Source organism: Rattus norvegicus, chromosome 13 (genome assembly GCF_036323735.1).
Source record: "Rattus norvegicus strain BN/NHsdMcwi chromosome 13, GRCr8, whole genome shotgun sequence".
Classification (NCBI taxonomy): Eukaryota; Metazoa; Chordata; class Mammalia; order Rodentia; family Muridae; genus Rattus; species Rattus norvegicus.
Window position 1 is genome coordinate 13,197,653 of NC_086031.1, and position 25,139 is coordinate 13,222,791.

At 39.5% G+C, this 25,139-nt stretch overlaps 1 protein-coding gene across 3 annotated transcripts in view; it reads right to left on the reverse strand.

The window, feature by feature from the left end:
• The window catches only part of Cntnap5bl1 (contactin associated protein family member 5B like 1), a 1,004,796-nt gene that overhangs the window by 819,187 nt on the left and 160,470 nt on the right, over positions 1-25,139 (reverse strand). For all 3 annotated transcript variants that reach the window (NM_001329899.3, XM_063272228.1, XM_063272229.1), the window contains 1 exon segment: positions 13,545-13,649. In NM_001329899.3, coding sequence (NP_001316828.2) covers positions 13,545-13,649 — 105 coding nt within the window.

The following is a 25,139-nucleotide window of genomic DNA, read 5'->3' on the forward strand; positions in this document are numbered from 1 at the left end:
ATTCTTTGTTTAGCTCTGAACCTCATTTTTTATTAGGGTTATTTGTCTCCCTGCGGTCTAACTTCCTGAGTTCTTTGAATATTTTTGATATTAGCCCTCTATCGTTTGTAGGATTGATAAAGATCTGTTCCCAATCTGTTGGTTGCCATTCTGTCTTAACAACAGTGCCTTACAGAAGCTTTGCAGTTTTATGAGATCCCATTTGTTGATTCTTGATCTTAGAGCATAACCCATTGGTGTTTTGTTCAGTAAATTTTCTCCAGTGCCCATGTGTTCAAGATGCTTCCCCACTTTTTCTTCTATTAGTTTGAGTGCATCTGGTTTGATGTGGAGGTCCTTGATCCACTTGGACTTAAGCTTTGTACAGGGTGATAAGCATGGATCGGTCTGCATTCTTCTACATACTGACCTCCAGTTGATCCACCACCATTTCCTGAAAATGCTATCTTTTTTCCATTGGAGGGTTTTGGCACCTTTGTCAAAAATCAAGTGTCCATAGGCGTGTGGGTTCATTCTGGGTCTTCAATTCTATTCCACTGTTCTATCTGTCGTCTCTGTACCAATACCATGCAGTTTTTATCACTATTGCTCTGTAATGCTGCTTAAGTTCAGGGATAGGGATCCCCTCAGAAGTTCTTTTTTTGTTGAGGATAGTTTTAGCTATCTTGGGTTTTTTGTTATTGCAAATTAATTTGTAAATTGTTCTGTCTAACTCTCTGAAGAATTGGATTGGTATTTTGATGGGGATTGCATTCAATTTGTAGATCACTTTTGATAAAATGGCCATTTTTACTATATGTATCCTGTCAATCCATGATCATGGGAGATCATTCCATCTTCTGAGGTCTTCTTCAATTTCTTTCTTCAGGGGCTTGAAGTTCTTAGCATAGAGATCTTTCACTTGCTTGGTTAAAGTCACACCGAGGTATTTTATATTATTTGGGTCTATTATGAAGGGTGTTGTTTCCCTTATAACACACCTCCTTCCTTATTATTCAGTTGTCCAGACCAAGTCAGCTGTCCTTGCAAACCATAAGTTTTTTCTTTTCTATTTTTTTTGAGGACAGATTAAATATCTGATACCAGTAAACTACATGCTAGCTAATAAAGTCTGCCTTTTAGAGTTTTGGCATCAATTAAGATAATGATGATGGCTAGTTACAAGTGTCAGTCTGACTTGGTTAAAGGACACTAAGATAGCTGTTAAAATATTGTCTCTAGTTCTGTCTGCAAGGATGTCTGTGAGAGAGACTGGTGTTTTTATCACTGGACTTAGTGGGGCAGAATAATACTCATCCCTGTAAGAAGATGCCATGAAGTCCCTGGAACAATAAGACAAAATAAGAGCAGAGTAGATGTGTACTTGTTCCCTCACCTATAGCCGAGATATCTGTTCTCTCCTCTTTTTAGCTAACAGGAATCTGGGTTCAAACACCTTGGAGCTTGGAGAGTTACAGAGGCAGTTGCCCATTCTCAAGTTATCTGTGATTGGTGAATAAAAACACAGAGTTCTTGGGTCCTCAGTCTTGGAGTTAGAAGAGACCACTAGGGAGAGAGAAGGGTAAGAGAAGAGGAAACCAGCGTCAGGTCATAAGGGCTAGCCAGTTGGAGTTATGAGCAGCCTAAATGGATCATAGCAAGGTATAATCCAAGGGTTCTTGATGTGAAAATAGATTCTAATAACAAAGTGGGTAGACACCTGCCTAGGTCAAGTGCTGATTAGAGTTTAAGAATAAAAGTCTGTTTTTTCTCTGGGAACTGAATAATCAATGGTGGGTAGAAACCTGAATTTGAGATTAAATAATTATTACAAGAAGATACAAACTAATTATTAAAGTGTTTATTTTATTATTATTTAAATTTTGTTTATTTCATTATTATTTAAATTGTATGTGTCTATATCTGTCTATTCACATGTGTGTGACATGCCTGTGTATGACAAAAGATGGCACACATCCACTAAAGCTGAAGTTATAGGTGGTTGTGATCCACAGGTTATGACAGCTGGCATCTTCAGGAAGAGTAAATAAATAGACTTAACCATCTTTTCATCACCTCTACCATGCTTTTATGTCTTTTGAGGCAAGTTTCTCATCAAAATAGTAGCCCTCTGGTTTGGTTAGACTATATGACCAATAAGGCCCAGGAATCCTCCTGGCTCTATTTACAGTTCACAAAGCTTGGGTTACTGTAAATGCTACCTTTCCAGGATTTTTATATGGATAATGGACTCAGATCATCATGCTTGTGAAGCAGGCGCTTAGCCAACTGAGTCATCTCCTCAAATCATCAACTTTTTATAAATAGCATTCCTATTTGTTTTGAGCAATCATGTGTGAAGGTTCTAGTGCAATGCCTAACACATAAGAGGTGCTCTTGAATAATCACAGAGGCACTGACTATTCATTACTTGTCATAAACTATTGGCTTGGACCTCTGGTTGCATTTTGAAAACTTGCAGAAATATTTTGTATATGCACTTGCTCAATAGTGTCACAAAACATCAGTGCTATTATTAGGGTAATGTCACTGGCAGAAATGGCCAGGTGATTCAGACATACACGCATGTGGCATGCACACACACACACACACACACACACACACACACACACATGGATGGGAGGAAGGGAGGAAAAAAGGGAGGAAGGGAGAGATTGAGAGAGAGAGAGAGAGAGAGAGAGAGAGAGAGAGAGAGAGAGAGGGCTTCTGTTTTTCCTAGAGCTCTTGTTTGCTCTTCCCTAAGGAAAGATGAGGCACTGTGAACAGAAAGTTTTGACAGTACATTGTACACTGGTCTAGAAGAGTAGTTCTAGTCTCTGTATCCAGATTTCATGACTGTAGCTTCTGTTCAGTCTTCTCTGTTTAGAGGCTAACAAAGAGAAACTAGGAGTCAAACTCCTCTTTCACATGTACTAGTTGGAGTTGGAGAACTCTGATTCTTCACCAAGCCAGAAAAGGGCAAGTATATTTAATCATTACAGAAGTACTGTCTAGTAGAGAGGTAAGTGCCCTAAAATTAGACTCTCAGTCTCCCCAGAAATGAATACAGAGTTCTCAGACACTGTTGATCTGGTATCTCAGAATTTGAGAAAAAATGAGACTAATTGTCTTGTGAAGCACATTTAGAACGGTATTAAAATGTCTCAGCATGTGTTTATTTCCAGAAATCAAAATGGGACCTCCCTGCATGACTCCCAAGTTTCAGTCCTGCAGTGGGAAGCTCTTTTCAAGATGGGTTTCCAGTTTGGTTCTCCAGGTGATATTGCAAGACAGGTATCATCCAGAGATGCAAAGATATAAATCTGAGCTTAACAAGTGGTTTGTTGATGCCCATGGAATACCATAGTTTCACAGATGGCGTGTGAGTTCTGGGTGGTTAGTTTCTCAGTCATTTTGTGTGATGCTCCATTTCCCTTCCAGCTTTCTTAATGAATCAAGCTACAGTTATCACAGTAGTGAGCATTCTAAATTTTGAATTTATTTCAGTTGTGTTTAGGCCCAAGTATGTTCCTTTTCCTACTGTATGTTGTTGGGAAAGTTCAGCAACTCTCTGACGTTCAGCAATGCTATTTATTGGAAAAATGTTATTATTCATATCTTACTATAGTTTTGTTATGGAATAATAAGATAATCTGCCTAAAACAATACAGTTTGGTACTATGGTTTATCAAATACCAATATTAGAATAGAAGTTACATCAGTAATTTCTCTACTGTGCTATGATGAGATATTTTTCCCCTTTTAGTGTAGTACAATCTGTTGGCATCTCAAGGGCTCAATCCAGAAAGTTCTGCATCACACCTACAGATGTTCAAGATTTTGGTATAAAAATAACAGAAAAGTGATTCTCTCTATCATCTAATATGTTGTAAATTCTAAATAAATAACTGCTATACAGTATTGTTTGGGAACAGTGGAAAGAAACACTCATGTTCAGTGCATAAGCAATTCTTTACCTGTTTCCTCCAAATAAATAGGGAGAAAAATCTGTATTCTTAGATGAACTTTCAAAAAAATTATGACTCTGATTTTTGGTTATAGATACCATCATGACAACAATCTTGTAACATATATCATGAAATAAACTACAAGAGTAAAAACAAATCTATAAATCAGAATTGATGGAGACTCAAAAATCATAATGTATTAACGAATTAAATCCATTGAAAGTCAACATAACAATAGCAATAGTCAATAATTGACTACAATGCATTTTAGAATGCAAAGGTACATCAATATAGAAAAATACAAGATAGTTATCCTAATAAAATATGTGACATAGAGTTGAAAAGCACAAATGGGAAAAGACCAATGGATATAGTATATTTCCCTATAAAATTATACACACACACACACACACACACACACACACACACACACACACACACTTGTGTATATGGTGTGTTTATATGTGAGCACAGGAGAGTTCTTCTGTGTGTGTGTGTTTGTGTGTGTGTGTGTGTGTGTGTGTGTGTGTGTGTGTGTAATGTTTGTGGATGTACATATACTCATTTACATGTAAAGAGGCCCAGAGTTGCTATCTGTGTTACCCTAGATACCTTTAACCATCAATCTGACATAGTCAGGAGTCACCAAAGAAAGGCTCCTTGAGTAATTGACTAGCTTGTGCCTAAGGGCATGTCTAAGTGGGTATTTTTGTTAATATAAGTAGGAAGGGTAGTACACTCCCAGACAGGGTTACTCTATTAAAAAGTTTGTTAAGGAAGTAAACATCAGGGATCATTCTACAACTCCATGGTTTCTGCTATACATTCTTGGCAGTGAGTGAGATATTTGGTTCGAGGAAATGCAATAGCAAGCAGCCTATCTTCAGATTCTGTTTTGAATTCCTGTCCAGGATTCCTTTAGTGATGAATGGGAATCTGGAAGCTTGAATAAACACTTCCTCCACTAAGTTGTTTTTGGTCAGAGTGTTTTTAATCAAAGGAACAAAAGGGAAACTTTAAAGGTATTTCTCGGTTGCTCTTCACTTGATATGTTGCAGCAAGTTCTCTTGTAGGTGAGGAACTTACTATTTGACTAGTCTGGCTGGTTACCTTGCTCTAGGCATGGCTTGTCTCTGTCTCCTGAATGTGCAACTGCAGGCAACTACCACACCCTCCTGGAAATTACATGAAAATTAAGGTTCTGAACCTCTGCTCTTATGCTTATGAGACTAGTACTTCTTCCCCCTGAGCCATCTTCCTAGCCAGGGCACTCAAGTATTTTTCATCAAGAAAAAGCTTATAATAGTAATCAGATTTAAAAATTGTATAGGTTAAATTCTTCACAAAAAGAGATAATTTAGTTCTCTATATTAATCTCTATACATCACAAAAATCAATATAGCTAAATATCTAACATTATATTGGTTGAGTTTACTTTGCATAACAGACTAGTCAAGTGTAAATACTCTAGTTTTACCAGATGGAGTACTTACCCTTCATATTTTCTATGTTTTATGATTATATTTTTTGTGTTCTTATTTTTTTTTGTAATAAAATGTGGTAATTTATTTAGTCATTCATCTTTTAATGGCCATTTGGAGTTCTAGTATTTGGCAACTATTAACAAAGACTTTGTGTCTTTTTACAGGACACATCTTTACTTTTTTTTTTTTTATTAACTTGAGTATTTCTTATATACATTTCAAGTGTTATTCCCTTTCCCAGTTTCCGGACAAACATCACCCTCCCCCCTCCCCTTCCTTATGGGTGTTCCCCTCCCAAACCTCCCCCCATTGCCACCCTCCCCGCATAGTCTAGTTCACTGGGGGTTCAGTCTTAGCAGGACCCAGGGCTTCCCCTTCCACTGGTGCTCTTACTAGGATATTCATTGCTACCTATGGGGACAGAGTCCAGGGTCAGTCCATGTATAGTCTTTAGGTAGTGGCTTAGTCCCTGGAAGCTCTGGTTGCTTGACATTGTTGTACTTTTGGGGTCTCGAGCACCTTCAAGCTCTTCCAGTTCTTTCTCTGATTCCTTCAACGGGGGACCTATTCTCAGTTCAGTGGTTTGCTGCTGGCATTCGCCTCTGTATTTGCTGTATTCTGGCTGTGTCTCTCAGGAGCGATCTACATCCGGCTCCTGTCGGTCTGCACTTCTTTGCTTCATCCATCTTGTCTAATTGGGTGGCTGTATATGTATGGGCCACCTGTGGGGCAGGCTCTGAATGGGTGTTCCTTCAGTCTCTGTTTTAATCTTTGCCTCTCCCTTCCCTGCCAAGGGTATTCTTTTTCCTCATTTAAAGAAGGAGTGAAGCATTCACATTTTGATCATCCGTCTTGAGTTTCGTTTGTTCTAGGGATCTAGGGTAATTCAAGCATTTGGGCTAATAGCCACTTATCAATGAGTGCATACCATGTATGTCTTTCTGTGAGTGGGTTAGCTCACTCAGGATGATATTTTCCAGTTCCAACCATTTGCCTACGAATTTCATAAACTCGTTGTTTTTGATAGCTGAGTAATATTCCATTGTGTAGATGTACCACATTTTCTGTATCCATTCCTCTGTTGAAGGGCATCTGGGTTCTTTCCAGTTTCTGGCTATTATAAATAAGGCTGCGATGAACATAGTGGAGCACGTGTCTCTTTTATATGTTGAGGCATCTTTTGGGTATATGCCCAAGAGGGGTATGGCTGGATCCTCAGGCAGTTCAATGTCCAATTTTCTGAGGAACCTCCAGACTGATTTCCAGAATGGTTTTACCAGTCTGCAATCCCACCAACAATGGAGGAGTGTTCCTCTTTCTCCACATCCTCGCCAGCATCTGTTGTCACCTGAGTTTTTGATCTTAGCCATTTTCACTGGTGTGAGGTGAAATCTCAGGGTTGTTTTGATTTGCATTTCCCTTATGACTAAAGATGTTGAACATTTCTTTAGGTGTTTCTCAGCCATTCGGCATTCCTCAGCTGTGAATTCTTTGTTTAGCTCTGAACCCCATTTTTTAATAGGGTTATTTGTTTCCCTGCGGTCTAACTTCTTGAGTTCTTTGTATATTTTGGATATAAGGCCTCTATCTGTTATAGGATTGGTAAAGATCTTTTCCCAATCTGTTGGTTGCCGTTTTGTCCTAACCACAGTGTCCTTTGCCTTACAGAAGCTTTGCAGTTTTATGAGATCCCATTTGTCGATTCTTGATCTTAGAGCATAAGCCATTGGTGTTTTGTTCAGGAAATTTTTTCCAGTGCCCATGTGTTCCAGATGCTTCCCTAGTTTTTCTTCTATTAGTTTGAGTGTGTCTGGTTTGATGTGGAGGTCCTTGATCCACTTGGACTTAAGCTTTGTACAGGGTGATAAGCATGGATCGATCTGCATTCTTCTACATGTTGCCCTCCAGTTGAACCAGCACCATTTGCTGAAAATGCTATCTTTTTTCCATTGGATGGTTTTGGCTCCTTTGTCAAAAATCAAGTGACCATAGGTGTGTGGGTTCCTTTCTGGGTCTTCAATTCTATTCCATTGGTCTATCTGTCTGTCTCTGTACCAATACCATGCAGTTTTTATCACTATTGCTCTGTAATACTGCTTGAGTTCAGGGATAGTGATTCCCCCTGAAGTCCTCTTATTGTTGAGGATAGCTTTAGCTATCCTGGGTTTTTTGTTATTCCAGATGAATTTGCAAATTGTTCTGTCTAACTCTTTGAAGAATTGGATTGGTATTTTGATGGGGATTGCATTGAATCTGTAGATTGCTTTTGGTAAAATGGCCATTTTTACTATATTAATCCTGCCAATCCATGAGCATGGGAGATCTTTCCATCTTCTGAGGTCTTCTTCAATTTCTTTCCTCAGTGTCTTGAAGTTCTTATTGTACAGATCTTTTACTTGCTTGGTTAAAGTCACACCGAGGTACTTTATATTATTTGGGTCTATTATGAAGGGTGTCGTTTCCCTAATTTCTTTCTCGGCTTCTTTCTCTTTTGTATAGAGGAAGGCAACTGATTTATTTGAGTTAATTTTATACCCAGCCACTTTGCTGAAGTTGTTTATCAGCTTTAGTAGTTCTCTGGTGGAACTTTTGGGATCACTTAAATATACTCTCATGTCGTCTGCAAATAGTGATATTTTGACCTCTTCTTTTCCGATCTGTATCCCCTTGATCTCCTTTTGTTGTCTGATTGCTCTGGCTAGAACTTCAAGAACTATATTGAATAAGTAGGGAGAGAGTGGGCAGCCTTGTCTAGTCCCTGATTTTAGTGGGATTGCTTCAAGTTTCTCTCCATTTAGTTTAATGTTAGCAACTGGTTTGCTGTATATGGCTTTTACTATGTTTAGGTATGGGCCTTGAATACCTCTTCTTTCCAGGACTTTTATCATGAAGGGGTGTTGAATTTTGTCAAATGCTTCCTCAGCATCTAATGAAATGATCATGTGGTTCTGTTCTTTCAGTTTGTTTATATGATGGATCACGTTGATGGTTTTCCTTATATTAAACCATCCCTGCATGCCTGGGATGAAGCCTACTTGATCATGGTGGATGATTGTTTTGATGTGCTCTTGAATTCGGTTTGCCAGAATTTTATTGAGTATTTTGGCGTCGATATTCATAAGGGAAATTGGTCTGAAGTTCTCTTTCTTTGTTGGGGTTGTGTGGTTTAGGTATAAGAGTAATTGTGGCTTCATAGAAGGAATTCGGTAGGGCTCCATCTGTTTCAATTTTGTGGAATAGTTTGGATAATATTGGTATAAGGTCTTCTATGAAGGTTTGATAGAATTCTGCACTAAACCCGTCTGGACCTGGGCTCTTTTTGGTTGGGAGACCTTTAATGACTGCTTCTATTTCCTTAGGAGTTATGGGGTTGTTTAACTGGTTTATCTGTTCCTGATTTAACTTCGATACCTGGTATCTGTCTAGGAAATTGTCCATTTCCTGAAGATTTTCAAGTTTTGTTGAATATAGGTTTTTATAGTAAGATCTGATGATTTTTTGAATTTCCTCTGAATCTGTAGTTATGTCTCCCTTTTCATTTCTGATTTTGTTAATTTGGACACACTCTCTGTGTCCTCTCGTTAGTCTGGCTAAAGTTTTGTCTATCTTGTTGATTTTCTCAAAGAACCAACTTTTGGTTCTGTTGATTCTTTCTATGGTCCTTTTTGTTTCTACTTGGTTGATTTCAGCTCTGAGTTTGATTATTTCTTGCCTTCTACTCCTCCTGGGTGTATTTGCTTCTTTTTGTTCTAGAGCTTTTAGGTGTGCTGTCAAGCTGCTGACATATGCTCTTTCCTGTTTCTTTCTGCAGGCACTCAGCGCTATGAGTTTTCCTCTTAGCACAGCTTTCATTGTGTCCCATAAGTTTGGGTATGTTGTACCTTCATTTTCATTAAATTCTAAAAAGTTTTTAATTTCTTTCTTTATTTCTTCCTTGACCAGGTTATCATTGAGTAGAGCATTGTTCAATTTCCACGTATATGTGGGGATTCTTCCCTTATTGTTATTGAAGACCAGTTTTAGGCCGTGGTGGTCCGATAGCACGCATGGGATTATTTCTATCTTTCTGTACCTGTTGAGGCCCGTTTTTTGACCAATTATATGGTCAATTTTGGAGAAAGTACCATGAGGAGCTGAGAAGAAGGTATATCCTTTTGCTTTAGGATAGAATGTTCTATAAATATCCGTTAAGTCCATTTGGCTCATGACTTCTCTTAGTCTGTCTACATCTCTGTTTAATTTCTGTTTCCATGATCTGTCCATTGATGAGAGTGGGGTGTTGAAATCTCCCACTATTATTGTGTGAGGTGCAATGTGTGTTTTGAGCTTTAGTAAGGTTTCTTTTACATATGTAGGTGCCCTTGTATTTGGGGCATAGATATTTAGGATTGAGACTTCATCTTGGTGGATTTTTCCTTTGATGAATATGAAGTGTCCTTCCTTATCTTTTTTGATGACTTTTAGTTGAAAATTGATTTTATTTGATATTAGAATGGCTACTCCAGCTTTCTTCTTCTGACCATTTGCTTGGAAAATTGTTTTCCAGCCTTTCACTCTGAGGTAATGTCTCTCTTTGTCTCTGAGGTGTGTTTCCTGTAGGCAGCAGAATGCAGGGTCCTCGTTGCGGATCCAGTTTGTTAATCTATGTCTTTTTATTGGGGAGTTGAGGCCATTGATATTGAGAGATATTAAGGAATAGTGATTATTGCTTCCCGTTATATTCATATTTGGAAGTGAGGTTATGATTGTGTGCTTTCATTCTCTTTGTTTTGTTGCCAAGATGATTAGTTTCTTGCTTCTAGGGTATAGCTTGCCTCCTTATGTTGGGCTTTACCCTTTATTATCCTTTGTAGTGCTGGATTTGTAGAAAGATATTGTGTAAATTTGGTTTTGTCATGGAATATCTTGGTTTCTCCATCTATGTTAATTGAGAGTTTTGCAGGATACAGTAACCTGGGCTGGCATTTGTGTTCTCTTAGGGTCTGTATGACATCTGTCCAGGATCTTCTGGCCTTCATAGTTTCTGGCGAAAAGTCTGGTGTGATTCTGATAGGTCTCCCTTTATATGTTATTTGACCTTTTTCCCTTACTGCTTTTAATATTCTTTCTTTATTTTGTGCGTTTGGTGTTTTGACAATTATGTGACGGGCGGTGTTTCTTTTCTGGTCCAATCTATTTGGAGTTCTGTAGGCTTCTTGTATGCCTATGGGTATCTCTTTTTTTAGGTTAGGGAAGTTTTCTTCTATGATTTTGTTGAAGATATTTACTGGTCCTTTGAGCTGGGAGTCTTCACTCTCTTCTATACCTATTATCCTTAGGTTTGATCTTCTCATTGAGTCCTGGATTTCCTGTATGTTTTGGACCAGTAGCTTTTTCCGCTTTACATTATCTTTGACAGTTGAGTCAATGATTTCTATGGAATCTTCTGCTCCCGAGATTCTCTCTTCCATCTCTTGAATTCTGTTGGTGAAGCTTGTATCTACAGCTCCTTGTCTTTTCTTTTGATTTTCTATGTCCAGGGTTGTTTCCATGTGTTCTTTCTTGATTGCTTCTATTTCCATTTTTAATTCCTTCAACTGTTTGATTGTGTTTTCCTGGAATTCTTTCAGGGATTTTTGCGATTCCTCTCTGTAGGCTTCTACTTGTTCTCTAAGGGAGTTCTTTATGTCTTTCTTGAAGTCCTCCAGCATCATGATCAAATATGATTTTGAAACTAGGTCTTGCTTTTCTGGTGTGTTTGGATATTCCGTGTTTGCTTTGGTGGGAGAATTGGGCTCCGATGATGCCATGTAGTCTTGGTTTCTGTTGCTTGGGTTCCTGTGCTTGCCTCTCGCCATCAGATTATCTCTAGTGTTACTTTGTTCTGCTATTTCTGACTGTGGCTAGACTGTCCTATAACCTGTGTGTCAGGAGTGCTGTAGACCTGTTTTCCTGTTTTCTTTCAGCCAGTTATGGGGACAGAGTGTTCTGCTTTCGGGCGTGTAGTTTTTCCTCTCTACAGGTCTTCAGCTGTTCCTGTGGGCCTGTGTCTTGAGTTCACCAGGCAGGTTTCTTGCAGGGGAAAAATTGGTCCTACCTGTGGTTCCAAGGCTCAAGTTTGCTCGTGGGGTACTGCCTAAGTCCTCTCTGCTGTGGCAGCAACCGGGAAAATCTGTGCCGCTCCTTCCGGGAGCCTCCGTGCACCAGGGTTTCAGATGACATTTGGTGTTTTCCTCTGGCGCCTGGATGTGCACAGAGTGCAGTCTCTTCTGGTTTCCCAGGCGTGTCCGCCTCTCTGAAGGTTCAGCTCTCCCTCCCACGGGATTTGGGTGCAGAGAACTGTTTATCCGGTCTGTTTCCTTCAGGTTCCGGCAGTGTCTCAGGCGCAGGGGTCCTGCCGCTCCCGGGCCCTCCCCTAAGGGAACCCAGAGGCCTTATACAGTTGCCTCTTGGGCCAGGGATGTGGGCAGGGGTGGGCAGTGTTGGTGGTCTCCTCTGCTCTGCAGCCTCAGGAGTGCCCACCTGATCAGGCGGTGGGGTCTCTCTCCCACGGGGTTTGGGAGCAGAGAGCTGCTGCGGTCCGGGATCCGCCGGTGTGGTACTTCCGATAAACACAGGAAGTGCCCGGTCTTAGAGGAATTTTGCCTCTGTGTGTCCTGAGTTCACCAGGCAGGTTTCTTGCAAGGGAAAAGTTGGTCCTACCTGCAGTTCCAAGACTCAAGTTTGCTGGTGGGGTACTGCCTAAGTCCTCTCCACTGTGGCAGCAACCGGTAAGATCTGCGCCGCTCTTTCCGGGAGCCTCCGTGCACCAGGGTTCCAGATGGCGTTTGGTGTTTTCCTCTGGCGCCTGGATGTGCACAGAGTGCAGTCTCTTCTGGTTTCCCAGGCGTGTCCGCCTCTCTGAAGGTTCAGCTCTCTCTCCCTCGGGATTTGGGTGCAGAGAACTGTTTATCCGGTCTGTTTCCTTCAGGTTCCGGCAGTGTCTCAGGCGCAGGGGTCCTGCCGCTCCCGGGCCCTCCCCTAAGGGAACCCAGAGGCCTTATACAGTTGCCTCTTGGGCCAGGGATGTGGGCAGGGGTGGGCAGTGTTGGTGGTCTCCTCCGCTCTGCAGCCTCAGGAGTGCCCACCTGATCAGGCGGTGAGGTCTCTCTCCCACGGGGTTTGGGAGCAGAGAGCTGCTGCGGTCCGGGATCCGCTGGTGTCTTGTGTTCTTATTTTAATTAGGTATATTCAATATATGCTTTAAAGAGTAATATTAGTCTCACAGTAAAATTAAATGTATTAAAGTATTTTAATGAACAGTTTATTAATTTATCACAAAGCATGTTTTGGTAGCTATTTATTCTGACATATAAAATATACATAATAAAACAAATATTTAAAAAATAATATCGTCTAATACTTCTTCCTATAACCAAAAAGGAAATTTATAGTGTTGGCGATGGTTCTATGGATGGAGTACTTCTATACAACCAATGAGAGCCTGAGTTTGATCCCACAGAACCCATATTAAAAATCAAACAGCCATAGTTGTACATGGTTGTAGTCCCAGCTCTGGAGGATAGTCAGGCAGCCTAATCTTCAAGCTCCAGAGTAATGAGACACCATTCCTCATAAGGGTGTATGACACATAAAAATATCATTCAAGGTTGTTCTCAATCCCTTCCACAACCTACAATTGCATACATGCAGGCATGTTTACACACTCACATTTTGTCTGTACACAAATAAATTCATATACACAAAGTATTTCACAGGATGACCATTGGCTCCTATGAGAGAGCATGCTCCTAATATTCATGAAGCTTTGGGTTCCAAAGTTGGTACCTCAAACAATAACAACAGCAGCAGCAGCAGCAGCAGCAGCAACAATAACAACAACAATAACAACAAAAACAATAACAACAACAAAAACTACACAAGGAATTCCTTAGAGGTTTATATTGTTGGGGGAACACATTGACTATTTACTACATGATGGGAAGCATTTTGCTATAGACTTAACCTCTCAAATTTATTTCTGGACTGTGACATTGGAAGAGACCCCTGTATAGACAGAACAAGAAATTTTCTCCTTAGCACACACCTTGTCCACATCTAATACTTGGATTTCAGAAATAGTCACTATACTTACCCATTCTCCAATTCAGTTGAGCTGAGCTGGTACTTCCAGTGATATCTGAGGAACTGGAGTAAGCAACTGGTGAGAGGAAGGAGGCCAATGGGTCATCACAGTTGTCTGAAAAGATGGCAAGAGCAATAAAGTTCAGATTACATGCGGAAGAAAATTTTTACAAAGTGGGAACTTAAAATGTAAACACTCTCTTTTATCAAGCATCTTGCCTGGAAAAGGTTGGGAACTATGTTTTCAGTGTGTGTCTTTGGAATTATTTCTCATAACCCTATAACGTGCTATGACTTCCTTTCATTCATGGGGAAATTAAGGTTGCAGGGGTTCAAGCTCACAGCACCCGTAAATAGCATAAGCAAACTCTCAGGAAGATTTTTTGGGTTAAAAGACTAGCTATCCATCCTTTTCTTTAGTTGAGTATTTGAGCAAATCCTCACACATGTCTGTGTTTAGTCTATGAGAAGGGAGACTCTTACAGAGCATCATTTATTGTCATATCTTCATCTTGCAATTAGTGTGTCTATTAAAATAGGATATTTTGAATATTGTATTCCAACTTGTGTGTGATTAAGTAGGAAATGTGCTCATTATGTTAAAGGAAATAAAAGAAAACAGTCTCATAGATTGTACTATTTTGAGCTGAATAGGAACTTCAATAGCTAACTTTCTAGCCTTCCCTAGTGAGGTACATTCTAAGGCTTATTTGATAATACTTAACAAGATAAGACCATGGACAAATGCATGTCTTGACACCAGGGTTATATCCCTCCAAATTCACACTTATCCTTGGCAATAGGATTTCAGATGGAGGGACATGCTGGCCAGACTTAGCACATATAACATACATAACTGGTTTGAACATTTGTGCTCATCAAAACTATCATTACGATTTAATTGCCATGAAAGCAATTTAAGAGGCAGATCTTTGAACTCTCTTGTGGGTTTAGTGTTTCAGAAGTTCAGTTTCGCATTCTTTTTCCTTTGTTCAGATAATGTCTCATCATGTTGGCCTTGTTACATACTGTCACCTTGATATCAGACTTCTCATCCTCCAGAAATGTCAGACAACAGCCTTTAACTATAAGTTACTCTGTCTCAGATATTGTTATAATAGCACAAAACAGGTTAGGGAATGGAGTAATGAATGAGTTGTAGTGATTCCATGAGGTAGTCTGTGGGGTTCTTTCGATGGCGATGGTGGGGGAGTTATGTTTAACAATGAATCCACTGCATACTAGAACTTTAATAAAGCTGTGTGGAAAGAATGGGATAGTGAATGATGAAGGAATTATGGACCAGTCAATCAAACAATTAGCAACCCCACCAAGCTAATGTTCTTTTTCAGTTTTTATTTTGTACACGATTAATTTTCTGGGACATTGAAAAATGACTGAATAACATCTAAACAGATCTTATTCAGAGCATATTTGAAATGTACCACTCAAGGTAAATTTTCTGTTTTACAGACACTTTGGGGGAACTTATCTGACATTTGAAAAGAACATTTAAATAAGATCTTTATTTTTTATCCAGTCAATTCCTCCAAAGCTGTGTTATAGGTAATTTTAGGAAAAATAATTAAAAATGTGAGGCTTAAATTCTTGTTTGGGAAATGTGCTTAAAAATCATCTAATGCCGGGGTTGGGGATTTAGCTCAGTGGTAGAGCGCTTGCCTAGCAAGCACAAGGCCCGGGTTTGTTCCCCAACTCCGGGGGAAAAAAAAGAAAGAAAGAAAGAAAAAGAAAAAAAAATCTGTTAAACTGGGTTTCAGGTTTTTCCCAGGCTAGGGAACATAGTAATCAATGAGTTGTAGTGATTCCATGAGGTAGGCTATGTTTTTCTGTTTTTTTTTTGTTTGTTTGTTTGTTTGTTTTTGTTTTTGTTTGTTTGTTTTAGGGGGTGGGAGTCTTTAACGATGTATCTACTGCATACTAGAACTCAAGCAAACGTTTGTGGAAAGAGTGGGATGGTGAATGATGAAAGAATTATGGACCAGTCAATCAAACAATTAGCAACCCCACCAAGCTAACAGTCTAATGCAAACATCTAAAAATGTTTGACAAGGATGAAATAGAGGCATATGTCAGCTAGAGCAGGAAACCATAAGAATCACATTAATGGCACTTGGGGTCTCTGAGGATGGGACATGCCAACAGGAAAACATGGATCATGTGGCTGCTTTACTCCTACCACAGGATAGTGGTAGAGAGTTTCATGTGCATCACACAACATGTGTTTAATCCATACCTCTATCTAATCTATCTATCTATCTATCTATCTATCTATCTATCTATCTATCTATCTATCATCTATCTGTTTTTCTTTCTCATATACACAAATTCAGATACAAGGCAGACCTTGCATTTCCTTATTAATCTTTTGACATTGGGAAACATCAGAACAGCAGATCCAGCTGTAGATACAGCAGCTTACTTTGCTAAGTGCATGCTCTGTGACTATAAGGCCATGAGTTCAACCACCCAGGTAGAACCCTGGGTACTATGTTCCATTCTTTAAATCACAGCTCTGGGAAGAGAGAGACAGTGAATCTCAATAACTGAATAACTGAATAACAAATATTGTGTGATCCAGCCCAGCACAATGAAGATTCTAATTTGAAAGCCAAGGTGGACAATGCCTTGAGGAATGATGCTCAAGATTGACCTCTGACCTCCACTAACAGAGACAGATACCAGAATGAATATGTTGTTGCAAATCTGTACACATCCACGGTAGATCATAAATATACATAAAAACAAATGCACACATGAACACACACACACACACACACACACACACACACACACACACACACACACACGTACAGACAAACTCATACACAGACAATGTATTTTCTGTCTCTGATATTATTTCCATATGACCTTTATAAGTATTGTGCACCTGGCTCTGACCATCCTTGAAGCCTATGTTATCAGCTTTTATAGTCTCATTACTCCTTCATTTTTCTACATATTGGTATTTTGTATTCTTTTTTTATAGCAAAATAGTATTCTATTTTTTTCATCTTTATTAACTTGGGTATTTCTTATTTATATTTCGATTGTTATCCCCTTTCCTGGTTTCTGGACCAATATCTCCCTAACCCGACCCCTCCCCTTTCCTATGGGTGTTCCCCTCCTCCCCAGAACTGAATATACTTCCTTAACAAAATCTGAAGTCATGTTAAGTCACCTGCTACTCAGAAAACAAATCTGTTGTTAATTTTTTTCCTGTACTTCTTAAAATGCCTACAATGTAAAAATGTTGGTGTGACCTAATTGTTTTGCTTTGCCCATCCTTAGATGGGCACTGGGGATAGATCTGAGCAAAACAGAGCAATACACCATAGGTTTTTCACAGATCATTCACAGATATAGGTGTATTAATAGATATACTGCAGGACAAGCTTCCATAAGAGTCTAGCACTGCACAAAATACTCCCATATTTGTCCAGCCTTCTGTGCTTCTCTCACAACAGCTTTAGGAGGGCCTGATCTCTAAGAATAAATTGCCCTCACAGCAATAACAGCCAAGTTTCTGACTGGCTATTTCCACCTATGACATTTCTGAGAACACTGTTTCCACATTATTTATCAGCAAATCTGTGAGCAATGGCCCCTATCAAGGGGCAGATGCAGAGGAAAACTTTAAGTGTCTTGTCTTCACAGACCTGGTGTGCTTTAAGAATGGGTTTTGAAGAACCCAATAGAATTAAGATTTCATGTCCCAAAACAATAATAAACATGGGGAAACTTCAAATCATAAAGATGAGAGGTCATCTTGCCTTCTACCTTGAGTAAGAAGATGGTTCCATTGGTGTCTCCATGTTTACCCAATAATACTGACAGAGAGAACACCAGGCATGGCAGCTCGAAGTTCCTAATTCCTAGATCTATTGCTTCTTCTGACAGTGTCAGAAGGCAATCTAGGTGAGTAGAGTAAGCTGTGTTTTATGTCTGCCAAATAGAGAGTCATCTGACCCATATCCTACCATAAACTATGTGATAATATAATAAAAAGGAAGAAATGCAGTTAGAATGAGGTCCACATAAGAACAGTCAGTGGCACAGGCTTTTAGGGATAGCTGCTGCCTTCTACAAGGAGAACTAACAGTTTTATTCTTAGGATCTTGATACTGTGCTATAAAAACCTTCCAAAGAGCAGACATTAATGACAGCTTTTCTGTGCTAAGGGCTCAAAGTGAGCTAAGGACACAGGAGAAGTACAGAGAGAGGAAAGTGAAGACAAGTAAGGAAGAGATTACAAGATATACTCAACACAGCTGTGCATCCTGGTAGAGGTGGGCTTGAGTTCACACCCAACAGGTCTGGAAAGGAAGGAGAAGAAACACTATCTGGTCTGTCACTCCTATGGGCTTCCAGAAATCCTGCTGCACTGTCTTTCAAATTTAGGTATCTCTGCTTCCTCAGGTTTCTAGTGTTTTCACCAATGTTGAATCCCCCTCTCTCATTATGTTTCATATGTGTGTGTGTGTGTTTCTGTCTGTCTATCTGTCTTTCTGTCTGTCTCTCTGCCTACCTTTGCCTTAAGAATGTAAAATAGTGAAGAATTCTGATCTGGCGGAAATTTCTCTTTGTGACATGATGTCTATGTTGTCCATAATCTCCGATTTGCAATCCTTTGCCCTCCATGTCCAGAGGACTAGACTATCTAGTGTGGAAGGAAATTTTCTATGTCCATATCACAAACAAATTGTTGAGGAGCTTTGATGATTAATCTTAGTTGTAAACTTGGCTAAATCTAGAATCAATAAAAGTAGAACCTCTTGGCACAAGTATCAGACAATCTCTTACTTGGGTTAGTTAAAGCAGGAAAGCTCACCCCGAATGCAGGCAGAAATTTTTGCCTAGATATAAGGTCTGACAGAAGAGCTTTTGCTCTCCCTACCTTCCACCTTTCTATGCATCTTACTGACACTTTCATCTACCTAGTCAAGAGTTTGTGTACTCCATTGTTGGTGAAACTATTTATGCCATCCTTCACTGATACCATGATGCAATGTCTTTTGTCATCAAGTGTGGAGTGAAGGACAATGTTTCTTCAACAATCATTTAGGCCGTTGATAAAAGATTTCAGATGCTGATCATCAGTGTCCTGTACCAGATGGGGTATGTTGAAAAATCGACCTCCTGTACCAGATAGTGGTGCTTGCTGTCTAAAAAGATACCTGTACTAAACTTCTGTAATGGAAAAAGTGCCATTGTTTCCCACGTAGATGATGTGTAAATCAATCTACAAATCCCACTTTAATGTATATGCATTCATCATTCTCTTTCTACAGAGTCTCCTGAACAGTACAGGAAGTAAACATCAGGCTTTTCTCATGTCCAGTTTCAATGCATTGCTCTGAGCTAAAGCATAGAGAGTCTTCAAAACCTGTGAGGCAAATAAAACAATATTCAGCAAACTATTTCCAGAATGAGCTTGCAACCTCCCTTCCTGTGGCAATCCTTCCAAATCTCAGCTGCAATTAAAATTCTTAGGATTAATTTTCCTTAGAAAATGGCTGGTCATCTTTGCTGTTTTTTCTCTTTTTAAAGTGAATTTGATTTTTATTTAAGTATGTATGTGTCTGTATATGGATATGTACATATCTTGGTGGGTGTCTGTGGAAAGCAAAACAGACTATGTGAAACAGGAGTAGCACGCTGTTGTGAGCTGCCTATCTTGAGTTCTGGGTATTGAATCCAGGTCCTATTCAAATGTAGCAAGCACATTAAATTTCTCAGTCTTTTCTCCAATCCTCTCCTGTTTTATTTTGTTACTTAAAAACAAAATGCCAGCTATCTTCCATCCCTATATCAATGAAAATTCAAGACTGTATAGTGAGACCAAAATCACATCTGCTTTTACAGATCAGAAGCTGTTGACACATTTGAGACATCTACCAACAACATATGCTAATAATCAAAAATTGGTGGGTCTATGGAACCAGAAATATATTTGAATTCAGCTTATATCTGAAGAAATTGGGCTAAAAAAGACAAAAAAAATAATAATCCTTCCACAAATGTTACTGAACCAGCCTGGAGCAAGATCAAGGTAGATAACAGTGCACTGGTGACTGCTGGGTGAGTATAACTTCTGTGTGATACGCTGCCATTATTTACATTATTCATAACTATTAATGTGGATTGTGTTTGGAATGAGAAATGTGTTCAGAGAATCATGGTGTTGTTGGTGTCTGGAAAGCTGTTGAACCCTCAGATGTTGGAGCCTCCTTGCAAGGAATTGAGCATTGAAGGTACATCTCGAGGTGTCAAACACCATCCCCACTTCCTGGTCAGCCCCCTTGAAATGGTTACCATTGTATTATGTTACAATGATAAGGAAAGTAACTAAGAAAATAAATATGTCTTATGGCTAAAAGAAAGTTGTTTTCTTGACAATGGAAATCCTTGACATGGATCAATGCGTTTTCACGGTTTTCTACAAATACATTGCTTTCTGATTTCTCAAATGCAGGAAAAGCACAGCATGGGCAAACAGGTAAGAACAGAATAATGGAAGAAATTTGTCTTTTTATTTCTGAGTACTTGTATGTATACTATAGAATGTTGACTTTTCACATTGCAGGGGTGGGGATTATTTGTTCTTAACAAGTATGAACACTGCATTTCAAGGATCTTTCATAACATGGAGCTTCACACAGAGAATACAGTGGAGATGCATATTTAGCACAGTGTTTAGAAGTTACTGTTCAATGTTAAAGATGCTGCTGCTTTAAGTAACATTTATTTTCTGTTGCCAACATATATTTTTGTTATTATTAAAGCATCAGTAGAGTTATAGATGGGAGTAAAGTGAAATTGTGTGTATGATCTTTATTATTACAGTAAATAGCCTTCATATGGGGATTTGGAGCTTAAGATATTCACTTGCATTTATTGGTAAGATAAAATTCCTCTTTAGATTGAATATGTACCTACTTTGTTTAAAAGATATAAAGTATAAATTCTCTTATATGTCTTTATTGGTACTTAGTGGTGATACCTCAGGATATTGCCTTCATTTATTTTTCACACTGTAACTTATAATATCATTTAGAGAGCAATGAGAATAAATAGTGTGGTTTTGCTCTTAAATATGTCTCTGTCTCCTTATTCAAACATAAAACCCAAGACTTCAAAGACAAAACAAATGAATTCAAAATGAGTAGACCAAAATATAGCATTTCTTTAATGTACAGCAATATAGCACAGAGAAGCTAATCCTCTGGGTCTACCATTTATCTTCACATATTAACAATATGCAAATATGTGACTTTGTATTACCCTCTGGGCAGTCAGAGTCAAATGGTTTAGTACAAAAACATTAGAGGCCTCAAACACAAACCTGAGATCAGCTAGCAGCAGATCTTCCTACATATTAACAACAGGTGCTGGCATGTGTCTCAGTGGTAAACAGTTGATTAGCCAGAATTAGCACAGGTTATTCCTAACAGCAATACCAAAATTTGCTTCAAATTAAAAATTAAGTTAGAAAAGTTGTGCTATTAAATAATTTCATGTAAGATTGAAAATGACAGGCACTCAAGCTGCAGGTGCCCTGTAGTCCAGAAGGCACCCAGATCTGAAGGGACACAGTCAAACAACTCCCTGAACCCAAATCCCATGGGAGGGAGAACTAGACCATCAGAGGGCAGACATGCCTGGGAAGCCAGAGAAGACTACTCTTTGCCCACATTTCTGATATCTAGAAGAAAAAGCCTAGCGCCATCTGGGCCCCCTGTGCACAGGGATGCAAGAAAAGGCAGGACAGGCCCATCTGGTTGCTACCTTCACAGAGAGCTGAAACCAATCCCTGAGGAGCAACTTCAGGGATGAGACCAGAGGTAAGACCAACTTTCCTGCTCCAAGTGACCTGCCTGGTGGACTTAGGACACACAAAAGGAAAATTCCTCTGGAACTGGATACTTCCAGTTTCTAGCTGGAGCCTGAACCTCGCTGAACCCAGCCCACATCTCCCTGCTCCCAAACCCCATGGGAGAGATAGCTCATCGCCCAGACAGGTTGGCACTCCTGAGACTGCAGGGCAGGAGAGATCTCCAGTACTGCCCACCCTTGCCCACATCCTTGGCCCAAGAGGAAACTGTATAGGACCTCTGGAAACAGAAAGATAGGGGCACTCAAGCTGGAGGTGCCTTGCGGTCCAGACTGTGCCAGGATCTGAAGGGACCCAGTCAAACAGCTCCCTGCACCCAAATCCTGTGGGAGGGAGAGCTAGACCTTCAGAGGGGCAGACACGCCTGGAAAGCCAGAGGAGATTACTCTCTGCCCACATTTATAACTCTAGAGGAAAATGCCTAGCGAAATCTGGGCCCACTGTGCACAGGGACCAGAGAGAAGGCAGGGCAGGCCCTTCTGGTTGCTGCCCTCATGGACAGCTGAAACCCAGCACTGAGGAATGACTTCAGGGCCGAGACCAGAGATATGACCAACTTTTCTGCTCCAAGTGACCTGCCTGGTGGTCTCAGGACACATGGCCACAGGAACAGCTGAAGCCCATTAGACAGGAAAGACTAGTTTCCTGAAAACCAGAACACTCTGGTCCCATAACTGACTGAAAAAAAAAACCATGAAAACAGGTCTACAGCACTCATGACACACAAGCCTATAGGACAGCCTAACCACTGTCAGAAATAGCAGAACAAGGTAAAGCCAGAGACAACCTGATGGCGAGAGGCAAGTGTGGGAACCTAAGCAACAGAAACCAAGTCTACATGGCATCATCGGAGCCCAATTTTCCCACAAAAGCAAACAACGAATACCAAAACAGACCAGAAAAGCTAGATCTAGATTGTAACTCACATTTCATCATGATGATGGAGGACTTCAAGAAAGACATAAAGAACTCCCTTAGAAAAATGGAGAAAACACAAATAAATAAGTAGAAGCCTATAGAGAGGAATCACAAAAGTCTCTGAAAGAATTATAGGAAAACACAGTCAAACAGGTCAAGGAACTAAAAATGGAAATAGAAGCAATAAAGAAAGCACAAAGGGAGGCAGCAATGGATAAAGAAAAACAAATGAAGAGACAAGGAGCTGTAGATATGAGCATCACCAACAGAATACAAGAGATAGAAGAGATAATCTCAAGAGCAGAAGATTCCATGAAATCATTGACACAACTGTCAAAGATATTGTAACACAGAAAAAAAAATATACAGGAAACCTAGCACACAATGAGATGATCAAACCTAAGGATAATATGTATAGAAGAGAGTGAAGACTCCCAGCTCAAAGGACCAGTAAATATCTTCAACTAAATCATAGAAGAAAACTTCCCTAACCTAAAGAAAGAGATGCCCATAAACATACAAGAAGCCTGCAGAACTCCAAATAGATAGGACCATAAAAGAAAGTCCTCCCTTCACATAAGAGTCAAAACACCAAATGCAAAAAACGAAGAAAAAATATTAAAAGCAGTAAGGGAAAAAGGGCAAGTAACATGTAAAGGCAGACCTATCAGAATTACACCAGACTTCTCACCAGAGACTATGAAAGCCAGAAGATCCTGGAAATATGTCATACAGACCCGAAGAGAACACAAATGCCAGCCCAGGTTACTGTGTTCAGCAAAACTCCCAATGAACATAGATGGAGAAACCAAGATATTCCATGACAAAACCAAATTTACACAATATCTTTCTACAAATCCAGTCCTAAACACAGGGAGGCAAGCTACACACTAGAAAAAGAAAGAAACTAAACGTTTTTCAATAAAATAAAGAGAAGAAAAGCACACAACATAATCTTACATCGAAATATGAATATAACAGGAAACAACAATCACTATTTCTTAATATCTCTAACCATCAATGGACTCAATTCCCCAATAAAAAGACACAGATTAAAAAACTGGATATGCAATGAGGACCCAGCATTTTGCTGTGTACTGGAAACACACCTCAGAGACAAAGGCTGGAAAACAACTTTCCAAGCAAATGGTCTGAAGAAGCAAGCTGGAGTAGCCATTCTAATATCAAATAAAATAGATTTTCAACCAAAAGTTTTCAAAAAAGATAAGGAAGGACACTTCATATTCACCAAAGGAAAAATCCACCAATATAAACTCTCAATTCTAAATATCTATGCTCCAAATACAAGGGCAACTTCATACACTAAAGAAACCTTACTAAAGTTCAAAGCACACGTTATGCTTCACAATAATAGTAGGAGATTTCAACACCCCACTTTCATCAATGGACAGATCATGGAAACAGAAATTAAACAGTGACATAAAAAGACTAAGGGAAGTCTTGAACCAAATGGACTTAACAGATATTTATAGAACATTCCTATTGCTTAAGACTGACCTGTTTGAATAGGATAGTAAGAGTAATAGAAAAATGTATGATATGGAAGTGGAAGGGGACACCATACTAGTGGCTTTATGGTGCAATCAGAGATGGGGCCCAGGAGAGAGGGGAGAGCAATAGACATTAGAGGGATGATCAATTTATGCATGAAAACACCATAAAGAAACATGACACTTTGTATGCCAAATAAAAATTAAATTACCCTGAATTAAATAAAAAAATAGAGTGATCTATATAGGGCATCTAATAGCAAGGTACAATCATCAACATGACGTGTCTCCAGAATGGAATACTATTAAGATAGTTAGTTGTGAAAGAAGAAATGAGAGGATTCCACATTACAAAATGAGGAGAAATGGGCATTGTCTTTAACTGTGTAGGCTAACTGTGAGCACACTAGGATCCAGTGAAAGGTTTCAAACCCATGGTTCCTCAGACAGTCCTGTATCAAATATCAGTATGTCACAAAAGAAATAAAAAAGACAAAATGTAAAAAAAAAAAGGAACCTCTAAAAAAGGACCTCTAAGGAGGAAGGAGATGACAGGAGTAGAAGAGAAGTGCAAATGGAAGATGAGAGTAAACACTGTGTGTGTGTGTGTGTGTGTGTGTGTGTGTGTATGCTTATGCGAGAGTGCCAAAGGACAAATGTGATTAGTTGAAAATATTCAATTACTTAAACTTTGATAACAAGCACACTTTAAATTAGTTTAGCTGACAGAAGGTTTAGTATGGTAGAGACAAACATGATGAATGGGGACCTCACCCGCATTTCATTGGAGCTCACCCTGTTACCTATGTATGGTTTAGATTTGAATAGTTCTCAGATTAAAGTCAGCTTTTGCTGAGACTTCTGGAGCCATCTGTCACAAAGATTATTACTAGTACCACTGAGAACTCAAAGCTCTAGCTGAGTGCCTAACTCCTACAGTTTCATTTCATCATGATGATTAATCGACTTTTATGCATCTCAGGCCTAGTGACTTCTCTCAGTCCCAGATTACATGGGAGCCATCTTTTAACTAGAACATTATCTGTTCTAACATGGATAATTCAAGAATTAGATAAGCATGAGAGAACATGTTCAGCTCAGGGAGTGGAAAACTAAGTGTGGGCAGTAGAGGGTTATGGTACACAAAGAAGAGCTACTACTAACAGAATGACAACTCAGTTGAATACATGACATTTATCCAGGAACAGATTAAATACATCAGAAAGCAGGTCTATGCACCCCAGGGCTCCTCTTGTCTCCACCA